The 18,693-nt window shown below is 46.2% G+C and overlaps 1 protein-coding gene across 2 annotated transcripts in view; it reads left to right on the forward strand.

Moving 5' to 3' along the window:
- LOC147711655 (uncharacterized) overlaps positions 1-18,693 on the forward strand; it is a 1,672,131-nt gene that overhangs the window by 369,838 nt on the left and 1,283,600 nt on the right. For both annotated transcript variants that reach the window (XM_086922319.1, XM_086922320.1), the window contains 2 exons: positions 2,548-2,586; positions 2,664-2,753. In XM_086922319.1, the coding sequence (XP_086778445.1) occupies positions 2,548-2,586; positions 2,664-2,753 (129 nt within the window). The remainder of the gene's footprint in view (positions 1-2,547; positions 2,587-2,663; positions 2,754-18,693) is intronic.

Consider the following 18,693-nt stretch of genomic DNA (forward strand, 5'->3'; position numbering starts at 1 on the left):
CTTTTGAGGTAAATGGTAGTGTGGGTAACTGTAGTAATGTAAATGTAAATGTAGTTGAGCTTATATAGTGCACAGCTACCCGCAGTGGGTTTCCCGGCGCTTGCTTAGGGAACCCGTCCTGGTATTCCCCTGTGAGATAACCCCGGCAGGGTATCCACAAGGTGAAAGCCAGGCATCCCGCCGCGAGGGGCCGTTGTGGAGATTAAGCAAGCTATTGCCCAGAGTCGCAGAGTGTGCACCCGTGAGTCGAGAAGGCACCGGAGCGAGAATTATCGAGTCTGTGGTATTTTTTGAGCCCAAGACCCGCTGAGGCGGGGAATTGAACCCTGGTCCAGGGCCGATCTCAGATTCCGGGTCTACCGCCTCTAACCCCTGAGCCACACTTCTCCTAGTACTTTGAGGATATGTTGTATATGGCTGATGGATCATTTTTATGATTACAGGAAATGTTGAATTGAGATTTAAAGTAATGGCGGAGGTATTTTACTTCATACTCGTTTAAGTAGAGGTAAGCGAGATGCTTGATTCTCATGGGGTATTGTGGGATGGCTTACTATGCCGACCTTGCAGCAGAAGTGTTTAGGCGTGTTTTCTTTACTCACAGATTCTATGTGAACATGAAATACAGGGTGAATATGTGTGTCCAGGCCTGAATAGGGTTTGAATTATTGAAATAAATGTGAGACCCAGGCTTTTGTCCGGTTACTATTTGAGGAGTCAAAGCGGTCTGCGTGTGCACATATTATTGAGTGCCAATAGACTTATAATGTATTGAAAGGTTAGAATGGACAAATCCGGTGGAAATTAGAAGACCCACATGGTATTTTGCCAGATCTGAGGGCATGGAATGGACATAAGAGGATTTGCCAATGGATATCAGAATATTCGAGATGTCATATGGAGATGAATTTTCACCAATTATGTTGCCTTATATAAAAATATGATTCTTTTGCAGAATTTGTGGAATTGTTGGATATCAAACTGGCTTCCCCTTTTACTGAGTCAAGTTTTTCTTCTTTGAGGTAGGCCTAACAGCAATGGTAGCTTTGTTGAGTGTCTAAATGAGTGTTTATGATATGCGCTAGAATTATGACAGTGGAGTTGGGGACAGAGAGAGTTCATGGTTGAATTATGAATAGAACCCTGGCAGATCAGACCTGTTCATTTTATTATTTTTTATATTTTTCTTTTCGCTTATATCTTGTTCATAGATTTCTCACACGTTAATTAGGAGGCCGTAAGCTGCTGCTACACAATATAAAGGTACAGATGGATATTGAGTCTGCTCTTATACAGTTAGAGCTTTTTGAGGTAGGCCACTGAGATTCTCTTCAGGATAATTATGGGATAACGTGAGCTCTGATATATACTACATTCATTACTAGAGGTTAAGATGTGTTTTGTAGTGAACGAGTTTAGAATTATTGTCTAAGCAAGCATGTTAAATAGGCAGGTATATATAAATGTGACATCATCAATAGAGTTAACAATGATCTGTTTCTGTTTTAATAAAATGTTACTAAGTGAGACTGATTTTGTGTTTTTGAACTTTTTTGTTTTTGCAGCCCTGATGATGTCCATTGTTGGACGAAACGCGTTGGCTGTATTGTGTTCTGTATACTTTATGCTTTTGGATTAATTTGGAACCTTTGATTTTGATGAAAGACTATCGCCATCATTTGATGAACTTGACTTCAATAAAGAAACTTGGGAATCAACATCTTTGAACCTGCTACATATTTTTGATTAATACGACGCCGCTTCAGTTGGAATAGTGATTTTCTGGATTGTCTGGGGTCCTAACGGTAGATCCCTTGAGTTTGAGCCCACAGACCTTTTGAATTGGTGGACAATTACACAGTTATATACTCATTTCTTTGTGCTTATCCTTTCACCCATACCGTTACTCTCACAATTGTAAAATAGTAAGTTTGATATACCTGCCCTGTTTGGCAGGAAAGGAAATTTTACTGGGTGTGATCAAGATTTTCTTGGGAGCGCAGCACTGTTCTTTGAGGTGCAGCTAACAACAGTACTAATTGGAATTAGTATGTTTGGGGTTGTTTACCTTTCATAAGTAGATTGCTGATCAAACAGTGGACGTTGGTCAGTGCCAGTGGAATTATGTGATTCGGTAGCTATGGCATTTGGTGCATAATTATGGATTGACCACACTTGCTACATAAATTGCTTCATAATTTGCAGATTTCAACAAAACATATTTTGAACTGAAATGGATCAAAGTAAAAAAAAAAATGTTTCTTTAGGTATATTTTTGATAAACCATCACTTTTTGTGTTCTTCCTTGACTGCATATTCCAGGTGCATTTGATAATGGTACACTTTGCAGAGTGTTTTGGAGGCTGCCATTTTGATGATAACTCCAGTTTCACAGGAACCTCTGAAATGCTTTTCACATTCCACGGGTCCTAGTGAAATATGGGTTTATAGACCTGAATGTTGTGCAATAAAAGCACTTAAACACGTTATTTATATGTATATGTATAGAGATATAATATTTAAGAACAACTTTCTTTTCCCTTTTAGGATCTACAAACTCGGCTAGCTTAGATTTAGAAAGGCCAGGTAAGTGACTTTGATATTACAACACATGTTTGTTTTGCCCTCTCATGAACACTAATATACCTCTATTTATCTTGTAGACATATTGAATAGATTTGATATAACAAGAAGATCGATCAGAAAAAAATCTTGCCAAGGCACAAAATTACCTCCATTCAAGCAAGCGTCAGGTACTTGTTATGCCCCACTTTGTATTTCATATATTGTATGCAATTTGAAACAATACCATTTTTACGGTAATGTACTTGTGATGTCCATTAGAAGAAATCTAATCGACCTGATAGCAGTGTCAAATTACTGGAGATGATTGCCCTGGCATATATTCATTTAAAAGCAAGCATAGGCTACTTATTGGGCATTTCATTAATTATTATTGCTTCATATATTGATAGGTTTTGTCTTGTGCAGCGTTTCCTATCGCAGAAGGAATAAACGGCAAACCTACAAAAAAGTCAAGGTTCAATTTTGAAAGTGCTGATTCATTCACCTAGGTTCTTTGATATAGCTACATAAGTGCTAAAGGTGTATGGTTCATATGGTTTCATTCCATTATAAACCTAATATACTGTCCAATGGAGTTGATAAATTAAAAAGAAAAACCTTTTCAGTGGACATTTAAGAATAGGGCAATCGGACAAAAAGTGGTTGTTTTATTGTATTTGTCTCTTATAAATTGTCTGTTTTAGCAAATGTTTATTTTTTTAAATGTCATTCGAGGTTGTTTGTAAAATGTGATATATCTTCTCTCTGTTTGATTTGTGTAAATGTTTTCTACTTATGTATATCATTTTGATATGTCTTTTTGTGAAATGAATATTGAAAGACATTGTTTTCATTCTTCCATGTGTTGAAATTGTAAAAATTCAACTAAAGAGATAAAGTGAGGAGGTATAAATAAATGTACCAGGATAAACACAAGCTGTAAGTGTCTGTTCTAAAAGCATAAATCACTTAAGCTTTTCAGCATCTAGAGATATAGGCTTACCCTTATTTGTATAAGTTCTAAAGTGGGCAGCTCGTATAATATAATTAGGGCTCCCGGTTTTATGGTATTTATTTGTTTAACATTTCAGTCTGTATTCATCCATATTTATGTTTTGGCCATCGTATTGGCATTTTTTGTTTTTTTTTGTTTTTTAGTATTTCAAGAAATGACAAACAAAGAAGCAACCATCACAATCATTGTCAGTTATCGGTGGCAGCAGAAATACAAACAGTATTCATAGATACATTGGCAGATATCACGAGGTTTATAAATACTTTAGCAGAGAACCAAGGGGAAAAAAACATCCCCTGTAAGTTACATAAAAGTACAGACCCAAATATCTGCGTAATGAAGGATCCACATATGAAGGTAAGCTGGTGACCATTCTCCTGCACGGGCCACTGACCCTCCTTTTCACCCCAGGCATGTCATCTGATCAACTACAGGACCGCAGTGGAGGTTACGTCACAAGGGATCGCTGTGTCTATGTTCGGGTCTTCTCCACCCACCCGGGCGCCATGTCCCTTATCCTCTGACGTGTCCCGTGACTGTCTCCCTTCCAGAAACATGGACCAGAAATTCTTGGGTCTATTGCGGGGGGGGGAGGGGGTAATAGGTCGCAGTAAAGTTCTGATTGTGTGCAGCAGTACGTCATCTCCCTGGTCCATACTGTCAGCGTAGGGGCAGGGCCTCTCATCCATGTGCGCGCAACGCATCTTTAAGCAAGGAGAAAAGCCATATCTATTAATCTCCTGTGTGCCTGCCGTAGGGGCCTTGAGTAGCCTAATATAGCCAATAGGGGGTCCGGAGTCAGCACCAATTGCGTGAACCTGTTAACCTCTTTGTACACAGAGTGCCAAAAAGAAAAGACGCTCGGACAAGACGAGGCTATGTGCAAGAAGTCAGCATCTTAGGCTCCACAACGCTCACACTTTGGACTATCTCGCAGTTTATATCTATATAATCTTTCAGGAGTATAATAAGTCCTATTCAAGTATTTAAAATGTAGTAGTCTATGACGGCCATTTAAAGATGTCTTCCTAGTGATAGAGCAGCAGTACTGCCATATCTCCTCCTGGAGCTCCGTTTGCAAATCGAGCTGCCATGCTAGAGCTATTAGATACAGGTTGGTTATTAATTTAGCAGGGGACTTGGCGTTAACCACATAATCATAAGCTGCAACCGCCGGTGGTTCCTCCATATCGTCTCCTAGATGCTCCCTCAGCGCATGCCTCACCCTAGGGAACTGAAAGCCTATCAACTGGGGATAGGTAGTGTCACCAGTGTCGATCTCTTCCCAGGTTCGGGCAGTGCCTCCCGCAAATAGGTCTCCCATGTTGTGTATACTCAACACTCTCAGTGCCGCAAGAACTCCTTTATCCATACACGGGGTCAGCCAAGCGCTCCAAGCCAGGGCAGCCTTTGGAGCATATAGTAGACTGCACGCTTGTACATCCATCATGTGGTGCCAAGTGTGTGTGACCGCATTCAAGAGTCTAGGAAACCTGTTCGTTGATCCCGCAGCTTTGACAGCAGTGCAGGCAGAGGTGCTGGGTCTGCAACGATCGTTTCGATGAGTATGTGTGGGATATCCGCTGGACCATGTATCCAATGGTAGGCGTGCGCGCTCTGTGCAGCACGGTAATAGAGTTCCAAATCCAGGACTTTTCAGGCCTCCCGCCATGTACGGACGAATAAGTACATTCCACGCTACTCTTGGTTGTTTCCCTGCCCAAGCTAGTCGGACCATTAAAGCTTGTAGCCGATAAGACCATTGGAATGTTACTGAACAAGAACAAAAATGCGGTAGCACAATCATTTTCATGAGGGATATCCACCCTAACAACGATCATGGTAGCGTGATCCATTTGTCTACATCCTCCTCCAGCTTAGAGACCGCCACCCCATAGTTCTCCCGTAGTACGACCTCAGAGTCTGTGTGGAGACGGATCCCCACATATCGCACCGCATCCGTGGTCTATTGGATGGGGTATTCCGAGTCAAATTTCTTCGTGGCGGGAGTAAGCGGAAACATGAGGGATTTATTCCAATTAACGTGAATGCCTGAGATGGAGCTGAACAAGACCACTTCGCAGAGGACAGTCGATAAGTGTACCTCTGGGTCCCTGACAAATAAAAGGGTATCGTCCGCATATGTGGCAACAATCAAATTGTACAAAGGAAATCGGATGCCCCTATGGCCATGGTATTCACGCAAGGCGCAAGCAAGTGGTTCTTCCGCAAGCACATACAGTATGGTTGAGAGGGGACAGCCCTGCCTTGTGCCTCTGCCAATCATAATAGGTTCCGTGACGAGCGAGCCTATGCGTATACGGGCTGAAGGGTGGTATACAGTATTGCTAGGAGTTGTAGGAACAGCTGTCCCACACCCATCCGACTAAGGACTTGTCTCAGGAAAGGCCACTCGACCGAATCGAAGGCCTTTTCCATGTCTAAGAAGACCGCTTCCGCAGGCACCTCTGGTCGTGTGTGTTGAAAGACCGCAAATACTGTCCTGAGATTAAACGTAAGGTTGCGAGTGGGTACAAATCCAGCCTGCTCTGGAGCCACTAGTGAGGTAACCATGGGGCTGAGGCAATTGGAAATCAATTTGGTGAATATTTTCGCGTCAACGTTTAATAGTGACATGGCGCGGTACGAAGCGCAGTCTCCCGGGTCCTTGCCTGGTTTGAGAATCGCAACAAGAATCGCTTCGCGCATTGTTGGCAGCATGGTTCCAGTGTCCGCCATATCTTCAAAGAGGGTAAGTAAGTGGGGTATCGGGAGATCTGTAAACGCCTTGTAAAAGGCCACGGTAAGGCCGTCGCTTCCAGGCGCACTCCCGGCCTTCATTGCTGACAGGGCTAGTACAATTTCTTCCTGTTCAAACAGGTGTACTAGAAACTCGCTGTGTGTGTTGGAGAGCCAGGGCAACTCTATATGAGAGAGGTAATCAAGAATACATTCCTCCGGGGCTGGGCCACGCGAGGCGTACAAAGCCGCATAATGTTCACGAAAGCGTTCCGCTACTTGAGTGTTTGAGAGGGGCTCGTACATAGTCGCGGATCTCATCAATGGAACACTCATCCTATCTCTGCCCGCTTAGCTAGGCGTGCAAGAACCACACCCGGCGTTCTCCCTCGCAGTATGATCTGGCCGTAGCGTATTTACCTAAGTGCTTGACTTCAGCATCAGCCTCCTCATAATACTCTCGTAGGACTTTAGCTAGTTCCTGGGTAAGAGTCTCGCTATTATCTCGGAGACGTTTGTGCTCCAGTTCGTTGAGTTTAGTTTCTAAGGCTTGTAGTCTGCCTCTAATCGATTTGAATACCCCTGAGTGTTTGGAGATAGCAATTCCTCTGATATACAACTTGTACAACTTGAACGCCTCCCAGACATCCACGCACTCCACATTAATATCAAAGTACGTCTCAATGGCCGTTGCTAGCTTTTCCCTAAAAAGGGTATCTAATAAAGAGTAAGGGGGAAACGCCATGCAAATGGAGGTATACGCTGTGCTGGCGTGGTCATTGTCAATAAAATCGGTGAGTGGTCCAAGTAAGTACGTGGGAGTATAGTACAGTTCTGGATATTAGTGAGTAATTGAGATGCAACAAACCAATAGTCTATTTTGGTGTGTATATTGTGTGGAGCTGAGTAGTGCGTGTAACCCCCTAGTGTAGGATGTCTATGCCTCCAGACGTCCTGCAAGTCCAGTCGTGTAAGTTGTGTCTCCAGAACTCTAGCAGAGGTCGCCGGGCGATGATCAGGGCCGTCCGATCTATCAATGTTCGGTTGTCTTGTCATGTTGAAGTCGCCCCCCCCAGAGGACCATTCCCTCCGAATACATCGTAATCTTTGCTGCCAACTCTAAATAGAAATCTGGGTGGTCATAATTGGTGCCATAAGTATTCACTAAGCAGACTTCCATGCCCTTACCACTACACCTGGTAATTGTGTACCTCCCCTCCCTGCACGTTACAAGCGGCGTCATCGTCAGTGATGCTTTCAGGTTAACCCACGTGAGGACACCTCTTGCATGTGTTGTGAACCCAGCCGCATGTATATTGCCCATGAAACCCCAGTAACGTAGTATATGGCTATCTGGAGGAAGGTGCGTTTCCTGTAATAGGGCTATGTCCACACCATGCCTGGCAAAATGTTGTTTGACCTTTTGAACCTTCCGGTGGTCATTTAGTCCTCGTAAATTCCAGGTCTTCAGCTTCGGAGAATCCAGAACCTCCCCCTCCTTAGTCATCCCCTCCACAGCAGTCTGTATGAGTCTACTAACAATAGTGTCCGACCAAGCCTCCTGCCAAATTGTTCTGCTATTGCCACATGCAAAAACTTGGGTAACATTGCCTCAAAATTCAAACTCTTCCCTCCCCAACTTTTCCAGGCGCCACAGCGCCTGCCCAACCCCCATCCCACGCCCACCCACGCCTGCCCATCCCCAACTAGGCTGCGATCTTCCCCCAACCCACAGAACTCCCCCAAAACACCCACCCCAGCTCCACAACTACCGAACCCATAGATGGAAAACTAAAAAACTCCTCCTTCCCCCCCAATGATTGAACCCAGTGGGCGTCACGCAAGGGCAAAGGTAGCCCGCAATATGCAAGGCAAGCCGTATTCCAAATCTATTTATATTTCTACCCGCCCCTCCCCCGTCTCAGACCTAAAGTGTAATGCGTGTAACCATCATCTCTCTCCAGCCGTCCCTTAGCAATTATACAGTAACCAGCTAACTCTCGTGTGATAAAGGAACAAATATTGCATCCAGCTGCACTATCCTCCCCATGATCTTGTGTCGTTATGACAGCACCTTCCCACTAGGTGAGAGAATGAATCAGCTTTAGTACAAAACAGCACATTGTATATCTTAACGTGATGAGCCATTCGTTGATGGCCAGTTGTACCCAGCCAGTGTCTTCACCATCTGATACCGCAGCCTTCAGCGATCCCGCACTTTATGTCACTCAAATCTTTCAGAACTAATGAGGCACAGCTTAGATCCTGTGTCACACCTCCCTTAAGTCCCCCCCTTCCTCCCATATAATACAACATCATACTTTATAAATCATGCAGCTTATCTGTACAATACACAGTCAATCCTGCTCGTCCATGGAGCCTCCCACTGCACCGGCTTCTTTGCTCGGGGGGGGGCGGAGTCTCCCTCTGACAGTCCCAAAGGGCCCTCTGCAGAGCTTTGGGGTCCGTAAAGATCATAGATTTCCCCTGCCTGTTGATCCTCAATTTCGCCGGATATAGCATCGTGTAGTCCGTTCCATTTCGCTAGCTGCCGTTTAATCGGTGCAAACTGTTTCCGTGCCATTTGCACCCTAGGGGTGAAATCCGGGAACAGCAAGAGAACTGAGCACTCGTACTGAAGTGGTTGTTTGTCTCTAGCCAGCTTTAGTGCCACATCGCAATCTCGGTAGTTGAGTAGTTTAGCGATTATAGGACTCGGCGGCGCCCCCGGCTTCGGCCTCGGGCCCAGAGAGCGGTGGGCCCTCTCCACCACAAACATCGCTAAGAAGGCTGTGTCACCGAGGGGCCTCTTTAATAGGTTCTCACCGAATACCTCCATGTTTCCAGTTTGAGTGTTCTCGGGAAGGCCCGTGATGTGGAGGTTGCACCATCGAGAGCGAGCCTCTAAATCCTCTGTTTTGTCAAGTAGTGTCTGCATGGCCCTGCTCATCTGTTTATTTTTGGTATCCAGGGAGGTCTGTGCTTCCTCTACCTCAGTCAGGCGTCGCTCAGACATGTCTATCCGCTGCGCCTGTTTTTCAAGTCTCTCTGCCATACAGTCCATGCGGTAGGTGAGCGCATCTAACTTGGTCCCCAACGCACTTATACCTCCCTGAAGACTCTTTTCCATGTCTAATAGAAATAGAAATGTCTAGATCAGGTGCTTCCAGCAGCGGGGGGCAGCCCGAGGCGCGCAATTCGCCACTAGTCAGTCCTCCTCCCCGAGGTCCCAAGCGCGGCAGCAGGTCTATGTGGCCGTTATCAGTCTCTCAGCAGCTGATAAACCACCTCTCCAGAGGCTTCTGGTGTGGGGGCCCCTCGATCGCTCTGCCTTCCAAAAGACCCCTCAAGTCGGCCAATCGGGGGAATGCGTGGGACAGGAGACTTCCGCCCACCGCGGGATCTCGTCACAACAGGGGTGGATAGGCAGCCCCCCTACCCGGAAACGGCTGGAGAGACAGAGCTGAAAGGCGCTTATTATGTAGTGAAATGTCCCAGGGTGAAAGTCAAAGCATCAGGGCCCCAGCTGCCATCCCATCCCCATCCCCGCACCACCGCTCAGTGCAGGTACTCCTCAATCAGCATCAGTCACCATGCTGCACCATGCTGCCACTACCGGTGTCACTATCCACGGGCAAGTACCAGCGCAAGCTCAGAGGACATCAGCAGCGTCTGCCCATTAGCTCTGCATGGGGGGGGTGAAGGAAGCAGCTAGTTCCAGTTATCTTCTCCCTTCAGATTATCGTGGCTCACCGCTAGTCCGAATCAAGGGCAGCACGCTGCCCCCTGGGGCCCAAGTGTCTTCACGTCACAGCCGTCCCCCGCACTGGGCTATAGCCTTCCAAGCACCCTGCACGCCGTGTCAGGCCTCAGGCAACCGCCCTTTCACTCCGGGCACCAGCTCTCCAATCCGCCCCAGTGGCAGAAGAAGCTCCACGGCCGGACCCTCCCAAAAGGTCAGCGGCCGACGGCAGGGGGTTCTCTCCAAAGCCGGGGGGCGCGTGTTTAGCGCCCGCTCCTCCAGGCGCATCAAGCAGAGGGCGCGGGCAGCAGCACTCGATGCATCGCCTCGTCTCCTCCGGCAACCACACTCCAGGCCTCGCAAGGCCACGCTCACCACTCTCCGCTGGGCCGTTGCTTCCCAGGCGGCCTACGGGCCAGCTCCGCACTCACGCCCCGGCCGCACAGGGGGACGTGAGCTCCTCGCTTTACCCGCCGATCGTGTGGAACGATGTCCGCCTTGGCCGCGGCACAGTCACAGCAGCCGAGTCTCCGTCTCCGCCCCCAGGAGCCGGCACGACCGGCCGCCCGCGTCTCCGCCACCGCGCCGCCAGGTGGCAAAGACCACAGCAGCCTCCGCCGGAGGGCGCCGGGGTCAAAACCACACCAGCTCGGGTCCACAGGCGATCGGCAACACAGGAAGACAGCCGTCGACCCTCGCTGTTTGACAGACACGCAGGATAATTAAAAAATATTCGGTGAGACGGGGGAGCTCTCAGCTCAGGCAGCCATCTTGGTTGCGAGCTAGCTCTGCCCCCCCCCATCTTATTGCTATTTATCCATATTTAGATTGTGTTTTAAGAATAAATAAAGTCACAAAATTGTATATTTTTACATTTATTTATACTATTACACATGCCCTTACACGTGGATTCGTGTCTCGTTTTAGAAAATGGAGAAGACACATATAACATAAAACTACACCAACAGGTACATATTAGCATTATATTCCAAATTTATGATAACATATATCTGTATTTAAGGAAATCTCATCCTGTTTTTTAACTCGCTATGCTGTCTATCTGCTTTGCCTGGAGTTCTTGAAAGACAGCATGGAGAGTTTCTCACAAGAAGCACAATTTTCTGTATTTTTCCTGTTTTAAAAATAAATACGGACCGAAAACACATAGTATTCTGTCTGTATTTATCTGTAAAATCAGTAAAAATGAAAAACTGGGAGCCTTAAATATAATCTATACTTGTGCCCCCTGATTTGCGAAGGAGTAAATCCTAATGTAAGCCAGTGTCGACTGACTCAGCTGAAAATGGTTCATAGATCATATGTTAGGGGTAGGTTTAGATTTAGAGAATTCCTGTCTAAAGAAGGAGGTCTATGGTCATTGTAAACTCCATGGGTTATGCACGTTGTATTAGATAGGGCCCTTTGCACCACCTGAGACAAGTGCAGGGAGCAAATAGCAGAGAGATAACTATGTAGTGAAGTAAAGAAGACAAAAATAAGTTAAGAAAAGAAATTCGATGTGGAAATAAAAGATAATTAGGAAACTGCAATAATTGCCCCATGATTAGAATCCATTTTTTTTTGCATTTTCCGCCTGGGGTGGGAGGGATTTGCAAATCTGTAAAACAAAAAGACCCAGGGGCCACAATATACATATGGTGCATCTTCCTTCATTGCATTGGGCATCCCTGAAGACCTCCTTTTCCCCCTCCAGAGGGCTGCTCTCAGGGGGCACACTGACAGTTTGCCACCTTTTAGGTGCTGCACTGTCAGTGCGCATCCTGAGAGCTTCTTTGCCTCTCCGTCCGTACCTGTAATACAGCACGGGTGCTGAGGCCAAGGGATTCCCTCATTTGCATGGGGCATACCCCCATGCAAATGAGGGAACGCTCGCTGAAGATCGCGCTGGCTTTTTATGTGCTCCAGCGCTATCAGTATTACAGAAGGGGCCGCACAAGTATCTTCAGCCCCTTCTGTAATTCCAAAGTGCCCCGGGGCACACAAAGTGGGCGCAAACACCCCTTGCGCCTCCGGGGCAGTTTGTGTAATACGGCCCCAGATTTAGAGTTATTGCGTATATATTAAACAAGGCCACAGAGCTGCTGGTCAAATGGCATAAATTTAACTTTTCTTAATGATGTGGAGTAGGGTCCCATCCATCATTTATTTAACAAGTCATTTTACTGGCTATACTCTTGCCTTCAGTTTTCAGAGACTGAATCATTGAACTTCTATTATTCATAGTAAGAATAGGGTAGTTGCGGTCAAAAGTTCTGATATTAAGTGTGGGGTTATTGCTGGGGCTGATATTGAGGCTGATATTGAGTCATATTATCAGGTGTCTCATTGTCTGGTCATTAATGATTGGTGGTATGATATACAGGGCGGCCTTACTTTTGCGTCTGAAAAATGGACGATGGGGGAGACCCCACTCATTTCACACCTCTATGGTGGAGGCAATTGTAATGGTCTTCCTATGGCAACTAGAGTTGCCTGGACTCAATGGAATAAAAAAAAACAGTGGGAAACCCAATCCACCCTTGGAGGCTTCAGAATTATAAGTAGTAATAGGTAACTGGGCCTACTGGGCCTACAAAGGATTTCATTTAGAATACTCAGTTATACTGTTTAAAAAACAAATTACTCTCTAGTTTAGCCCCAATTGGTGACTCACTTTAGAAAAATGGAAACATCAATTCACTCATTTACATCATAATTAATACGTAATGAACAATTTCAAACACAGGTGTGCATTTCTGAATTATTTGCTCATTTAATGTAGGTAAACAAAAAGGGGTACAAAAGGTGATAACAAAGACACAATGACAGAGGCAGACAAATCATATACAAAAGATATATCCTTCAAATCATTAGTGTGGGCATCTTTTTCAAACTTATAAATACAGAAAAAGAATCTGAAAAAGCAGAAAACAATTCCTGATAGAGTAAATCACTGGAGAAAATAGATGAGCTTGTCGACGTTTCGGTCTTGATGTCATTTAAATCTGTTAGACCATCTTCAGGATGGTGAAAAGAGAATTACAATTGACCCATAGAGCTGGTCAAGCATGTGTCAAGAACTAGACGATTCACTATATTTGTTCAAATTTCCAGGTCGCAGACACCGGAATGGTAAATAATTGAGTGAGCTTGATGAATGTCCAAGCTGACAATTAAATCCTAGCAAGAGCAATCCAACCGAATTTCCATTTAGTGACACTCGCTAGAGTTGAGCGAACACATACGGGACACTGCTCCTGTAGAGTTACCGCTATCTCAACAGACACATGCTGTCTGTTGAGACAGCGGTAACTCTACAGGAGCAGTGCCCCGTACATGTTTGCTCGACTCAAGCAAGTGTCACTAAATGCAAATCTGGTTGGATTGCTCTTGCTAGGATTTATTTGTAGTGATTTACTCTAGCAGGAATTATTTTCTGCTTTTTTAGATTCTTTTTCTGTGTTTATAAGTTTGAAATAGACACCCACATTAAAGAATTGAAGGGTACAGCTTTTGTATATGATTTGTCTGAATCTGTCATTGTGTCTTTGTTATCACATTTTGTACCGCTTTTTTGTTTACCTACATTAAATGAGAAAATCATTCAGAAATATACACCTCTGTTTGAAATTGTTCATTACGTATTATTTATGATATAAATGAGTGAATTGATATTTCGATTTTTCAAAAGTTAGTTACCAGTTGGGGTCTTAATTAGAGAGTATTTTTTTTGAATCAGCATAACTGAGAACTAAATGAAATCCCTTGTAGGCAGTTACCTAGACTTAATGGAGGTACTCACTCTGATGGATGCGGCGGTGTGGGAGACTGACATAGTGGACACCGCTGAGGCATGCTGCTGGCTATCACAGGTGACTGCATTTGAGGGTTTCAGAAGATGGGATCTAATTGGGATCTCCACTCTGGGTGACGTAAAGAGAAGGAACGGTCCTTCAATACTTTCAGATCTTGCAGGTAGACTATCAACTCCATCATAGCCAGTTTCATCTATACCTGCAGCTCTGCCACTCCCTAGCTCTGTACATTGCTGCTTTATTTCACCTTCACAAATTCAACCTTTTAGAGGGCACACTCCTTATGGAAGACCTGGGTTATCTCAAGATTGCACAACTTTACCAGCTGTTCATCTTTAACCGCTGGGACACTTTCGTGGCTCTCCGAGGAGCATGTGAGGCCGATGTGAGGGCTTTGGAGGATGAGGATTGGACTGAGGCTCTGAGCGCGCCCTAGGCTGTGGCCATCGCGGCCCAAGTTAGACTTATCCAGCTTAAGTATCTCCGTAGGGTATATTTCACCCATCAACAGCTGTGGCGGATGGCGCAAATGCCTCCCCAATCTGTCTCTGCTATGAAGCTAGGGATGGCACCCTTTAGCGTATGGTATCGGGTTGTCCTACTCTTGTTTGCTTTTGGCTCGGGATGACATCTTGTTTGGGTGGAGTCTTGCATGATATATAGCACACTATTGACCAAAAATTGAGTGTACAGTGAGAAGAAATGAAATACTAAAGAGAGTCGTACCCCATTTTAACTTTGAGGATTGTATTTCCTTGTCAACCTTATTAGACAAGCTATCCTAATGGTAGCATGGACTAAGCAGCCTTAAAGGCTTAACTCAAGAGGTCGTGTTAAGCGAGCTGTTTTACCAATCACAATCCTGTAATACAAAATGAAAGGACACCACACAAGTTATATATTATAAAAATATATATATTTATTACTAAAATAATCCTCTATACTCTTTATGAGTCTAGAGGCACAAGCGTTTAAACAAAAGCACAGTTAAACATATGAAAGTTGCACAATTATGGATGAGGCCGGGTGGCCACTCAAACCATATATTAAAAAAGTGGTATAAGAGATACCAATCGAATGGTGGTTAGACCTAGGGCCTAGGGAATCGCTGGGACCAATCAGGACTAGCAATGCTGAAGTCGGGAAAAGCCCGTGGGACTCGGGTGCAGCGCTTAAAGCACACGCATGCACCAATGCAAAGTCAATGGTGCGTAAAAGTTACAAAGTTACTGTTTTAGGAACCTTCCGACTGACCTAGAAGGACAAAACTTTAGACACATACACTAGAGGTGTTTACCAGTGTGGGAACACCGGCGTTGCTGAGTTACCTCACCCACAGGAAGCGAGTGCACAGTTGCAAAGTAGTGTCGGGTTTCGTCAAGAAGGTCGATGGTGCCTGAGGATGAAGATGCTGCAGGCGTTGGGAAGGAGAAGTGTCCAGTGTGATCCAAGGGTGGATCAAAGATGTAGAGTACCTGAAAGCAGAGGGGACAGAGTCTGGGTCACTCGCAGTGACCAGGGTGGAACCAGGAAGGAACCAGGCAATGTCGGGCGCAACCAGGTGGTTGTCGAGAAGCTTGTCTCCGCTGCCATGTAGACTCTGGGGCACCGAGGATGTCCAGGAGTGGATCACGAGCTGTTCCACAAAGGCTCTCGCTGTCGGCGGTGTCGGCTTCTGGATTGGAGCAAACAAACCTTGGCAAGCACAATTCACGCAGGACTGGAAGATCGCTTCTTTCTCGGACTAGCAAAGTCAGAGAGGGTGCTCCTTTTCAGTGGAGCAAGGGCAGTCCAGAGCAACCAGACTGGTGGTGTAAATTCAAAGGTTCGTTGGTTCTGGGGCCACAAGCCAACGGGCAAGTGACCGGACCAACGCGTTGAGCCAAAAGTTGCAGAAGGGCCCCACGCAGCACTCGGTGAGTGTAGAGGGGTGAGCTTCGGTGCAGGAGTGGCTCAGGGCTAGGGCTTCTCAAACCCCAATGCACAGCTTTGAGGATGCCTCAGGAGCTGCACGGTCAGCGCCTCGTGGTCTTTCCAAGATGGCCGGCCCCACGCTTCAGGTCGCCTCCACGGGTCTCAGCTTTGCAGGGACTGTGGATCAGGCTGTTACAAGGCTGGAAAGCTGAGTATTGTTGAACTCTGTTGCTCGAGTTCCGGCGGGAACTGCAACAAAGCAAACGTTAAGGTGCTGGATGGTGCCTGTTTGCACAGGGTGGTCCCTCCTTGACCACAAGGGAGATTCTTCAGTCTTCTACGTCGAGTAGGATGTCGAAGGGTTCAGAGTTTTGTTTCATAAGTTTCAGTCAGGATAATCTGAATGCTTGGGCATTGCTCCCACTCTTATACCAATCTGGTGGGCTGGATTACCTGCTAGGTCCCTCCTATGGGTGGGACCCAGGAAGGGGGTGCTTACACTCCTTTCCCTTTGTCCAGGGTCACGCTGGGACTGGGGCTGGTGTGCCCCAGAACCGGTTTGACCGGATTATGCAAGGGGAAGCCTTGTGCTCCCCAGGCACTGTATGGTTTCTTTCAAACCTCCCTGCTCCAATCCACTATCTCCTGTCTGGGGTGGTGTGACACCTCCCCGTGACAGGAAAGCCTTTGTCCAGGCCTCCTAGGCTGAGTTTCGGTCAGCAGCAGGAGGTCAGACTTGTGTCTGTGGCAGAAGCGTCCATTTTGTGATGCTGAGGCTCTTTTAAAAATCAACCGCGTTTCAGTAAAGTAACATGTCTTATCCCTCTAGAAGGGTGGAATGCTACCCCCGTCGCCAGGACTGGCGAGGGGGTAGTATTCCAAAACTTATGACACCAAACACAACATGTTTTGATAATGTCAAACCAAAGTTAGCACATAACCGCGATGGATTATAATGCACTTAATAGTATATGGTATGGCATTATCCCGGAACAGCTTAGGGAATTGGTCCCGACAGCTGCAGGCAGGCCCAGCTCATGCTAGAGCACCATCTCACATAAAACCAAGCACTCTGCCTCCAGGATTGTTAAGGCCTGCCATAGGAGTGACTTATAGGTATATATGTGTCCAGATATAGGTTTAGATATAGGAATACTATATCTAAGCAAGGGGTGATTACACCAACTTGCCCCAGCTGAGTGATTGGCCAGTTGTGTCGATTTAAGTTCCAGCCAGGGGTGGCAAAAGATATGCTGCAGCCCCTGGTAGGCCTTGTTGGCACCTATGCCCTGAGCACCTATAGTGCATGGTACAGGGGCTGACAAAGAGTCCAGTTCCAATTGGTTTATGTACCTATAGTACATGTATGTGAATTTAGAGAGAGAACAGCAGGCTGGGGGTCTGATTAGCAGGCCCACAGCCACATTAGGTCGAAAACCAGTGAAGCAAAAAGCAAAAATTTGGGATGACCATAGGATAGCAGACCCTACTCTCCTACACAACCCCCCCCCCCCAAACGCAGGGACAATAATCTTAACCTTGACCAGATAAGTCTTCATGTTCTAAGTGGAAGTACCTGGAGAGACCATCTGTATTACCATGGTCAGTCCCTGGGCGGTGCTCCACTGTAAAGTCCATCCCCTGTAGGGAAATGGACCACCTGAGCAGTTTGGGATTTTCACCCTTCATCTGATTTAGCCACAAGAGGGGCTTATGGTCTGTCTGAATTAGGAAGTGAGTTCCAAACAAGTATGGCCTCAACTTCTTCAGGGCCCAAACCACAGCAAAGGCCTCCCTCTCAATAGCTGACCAACGTTTCTCCCTGGGGGTCAGCCTTCTGCTAATAAAAGCAATGGGCTGGTCATGACCATCTATATTAAGTTGTGAAAGCACAGCTTCCACCCCCAACTCAGAAGCATCTGTCTGTACAATGAACTGTTTGGAGTAGTCAGGACTCTTCAGGTTAGGTGCAGAGCGCATGGCCTTCTTCAGGTCATCAAATGCCTTTTGACAGCTAACTGTCCACTGAACCTTTTTTGGCATCTTCTTGGATGTCAAGTCATTTAATGGTGTCACAATGGACCCATAGTTCTTCACAAACTTTCTGTAATACCCAGTCAGGCCCAAGAAGGCTCTGACTTGTGTCTGGGTAGTCGGAGGAGCCCAGTCCTGTATGGTCTGGATCTTGCTCTCCAATGGTTGAACCTGACCCCCACCTACTAGGTGGCCCAGGTACACAACCTTGCTCTGCCCTATCTGGCACTTAGTAGCCTTGATAGTCAGGCCTGCCTTTTGCAGGGCCTCCAGAACCTTCTTCAGGTGGATCAGGTGATCCTCCAAGGTGGAGCTAAAGACAGCAATATCATCTAGATATGCTGCACAAAAGTCATCCAACCCAGCAAGGACTTGATTCACCAACCTTTAGAAGGTGACAGGTGCATTCTTCAAACCAAAGGGCATCACCACAAACTGATAATGTCCACTAGGGGTAGAGAATGCTGTTTTGGCTTTAGACTCCTCAGCTAACCTGATTTGCCAATAGCCAGCAGTCAAATCAAATGTGCTCAGAAATTTGGCAGACGCCAACTTATCAATGAACGCACATCTGCTCTTGGAATGGGATGTGCATCTGTACTTGTGACAGCATTGAGACCTCTGTAGTCCACACAAAACCTCATTTCTCTCTTTCCATCTTTGGTATGAGGTTTTGGCACAAGGACTACTGGGCTGGCCCATGGGCTCTCTGATGGCTCAATCACTCCAAGCTCAAGCATCTTTTGCACCTCAGCCTTTATACAATCCCTGACATGGTCAGGTTGCCTGTAGATCTTATTCTTCACAGGCAGACTGTCACCAGTGTCCACCTCATGGGTGCACCAGTTAGTTTGACTGGGTGTGAGTAA

This window comes from Lissotriton vulgaris, chromosome 5 (genome assembly GCF_964263255.1).
Source record: "Lissotriton vulgaris chromosome 5, aLisVul1.2, whole genome shotgun sequence".
Lineage (NCBI taxonomy): Eukaryota > Metazoa > Chordata > Amphibia > Caudata > Salamandridae > Lissotriton > Lissotriton vulgaris.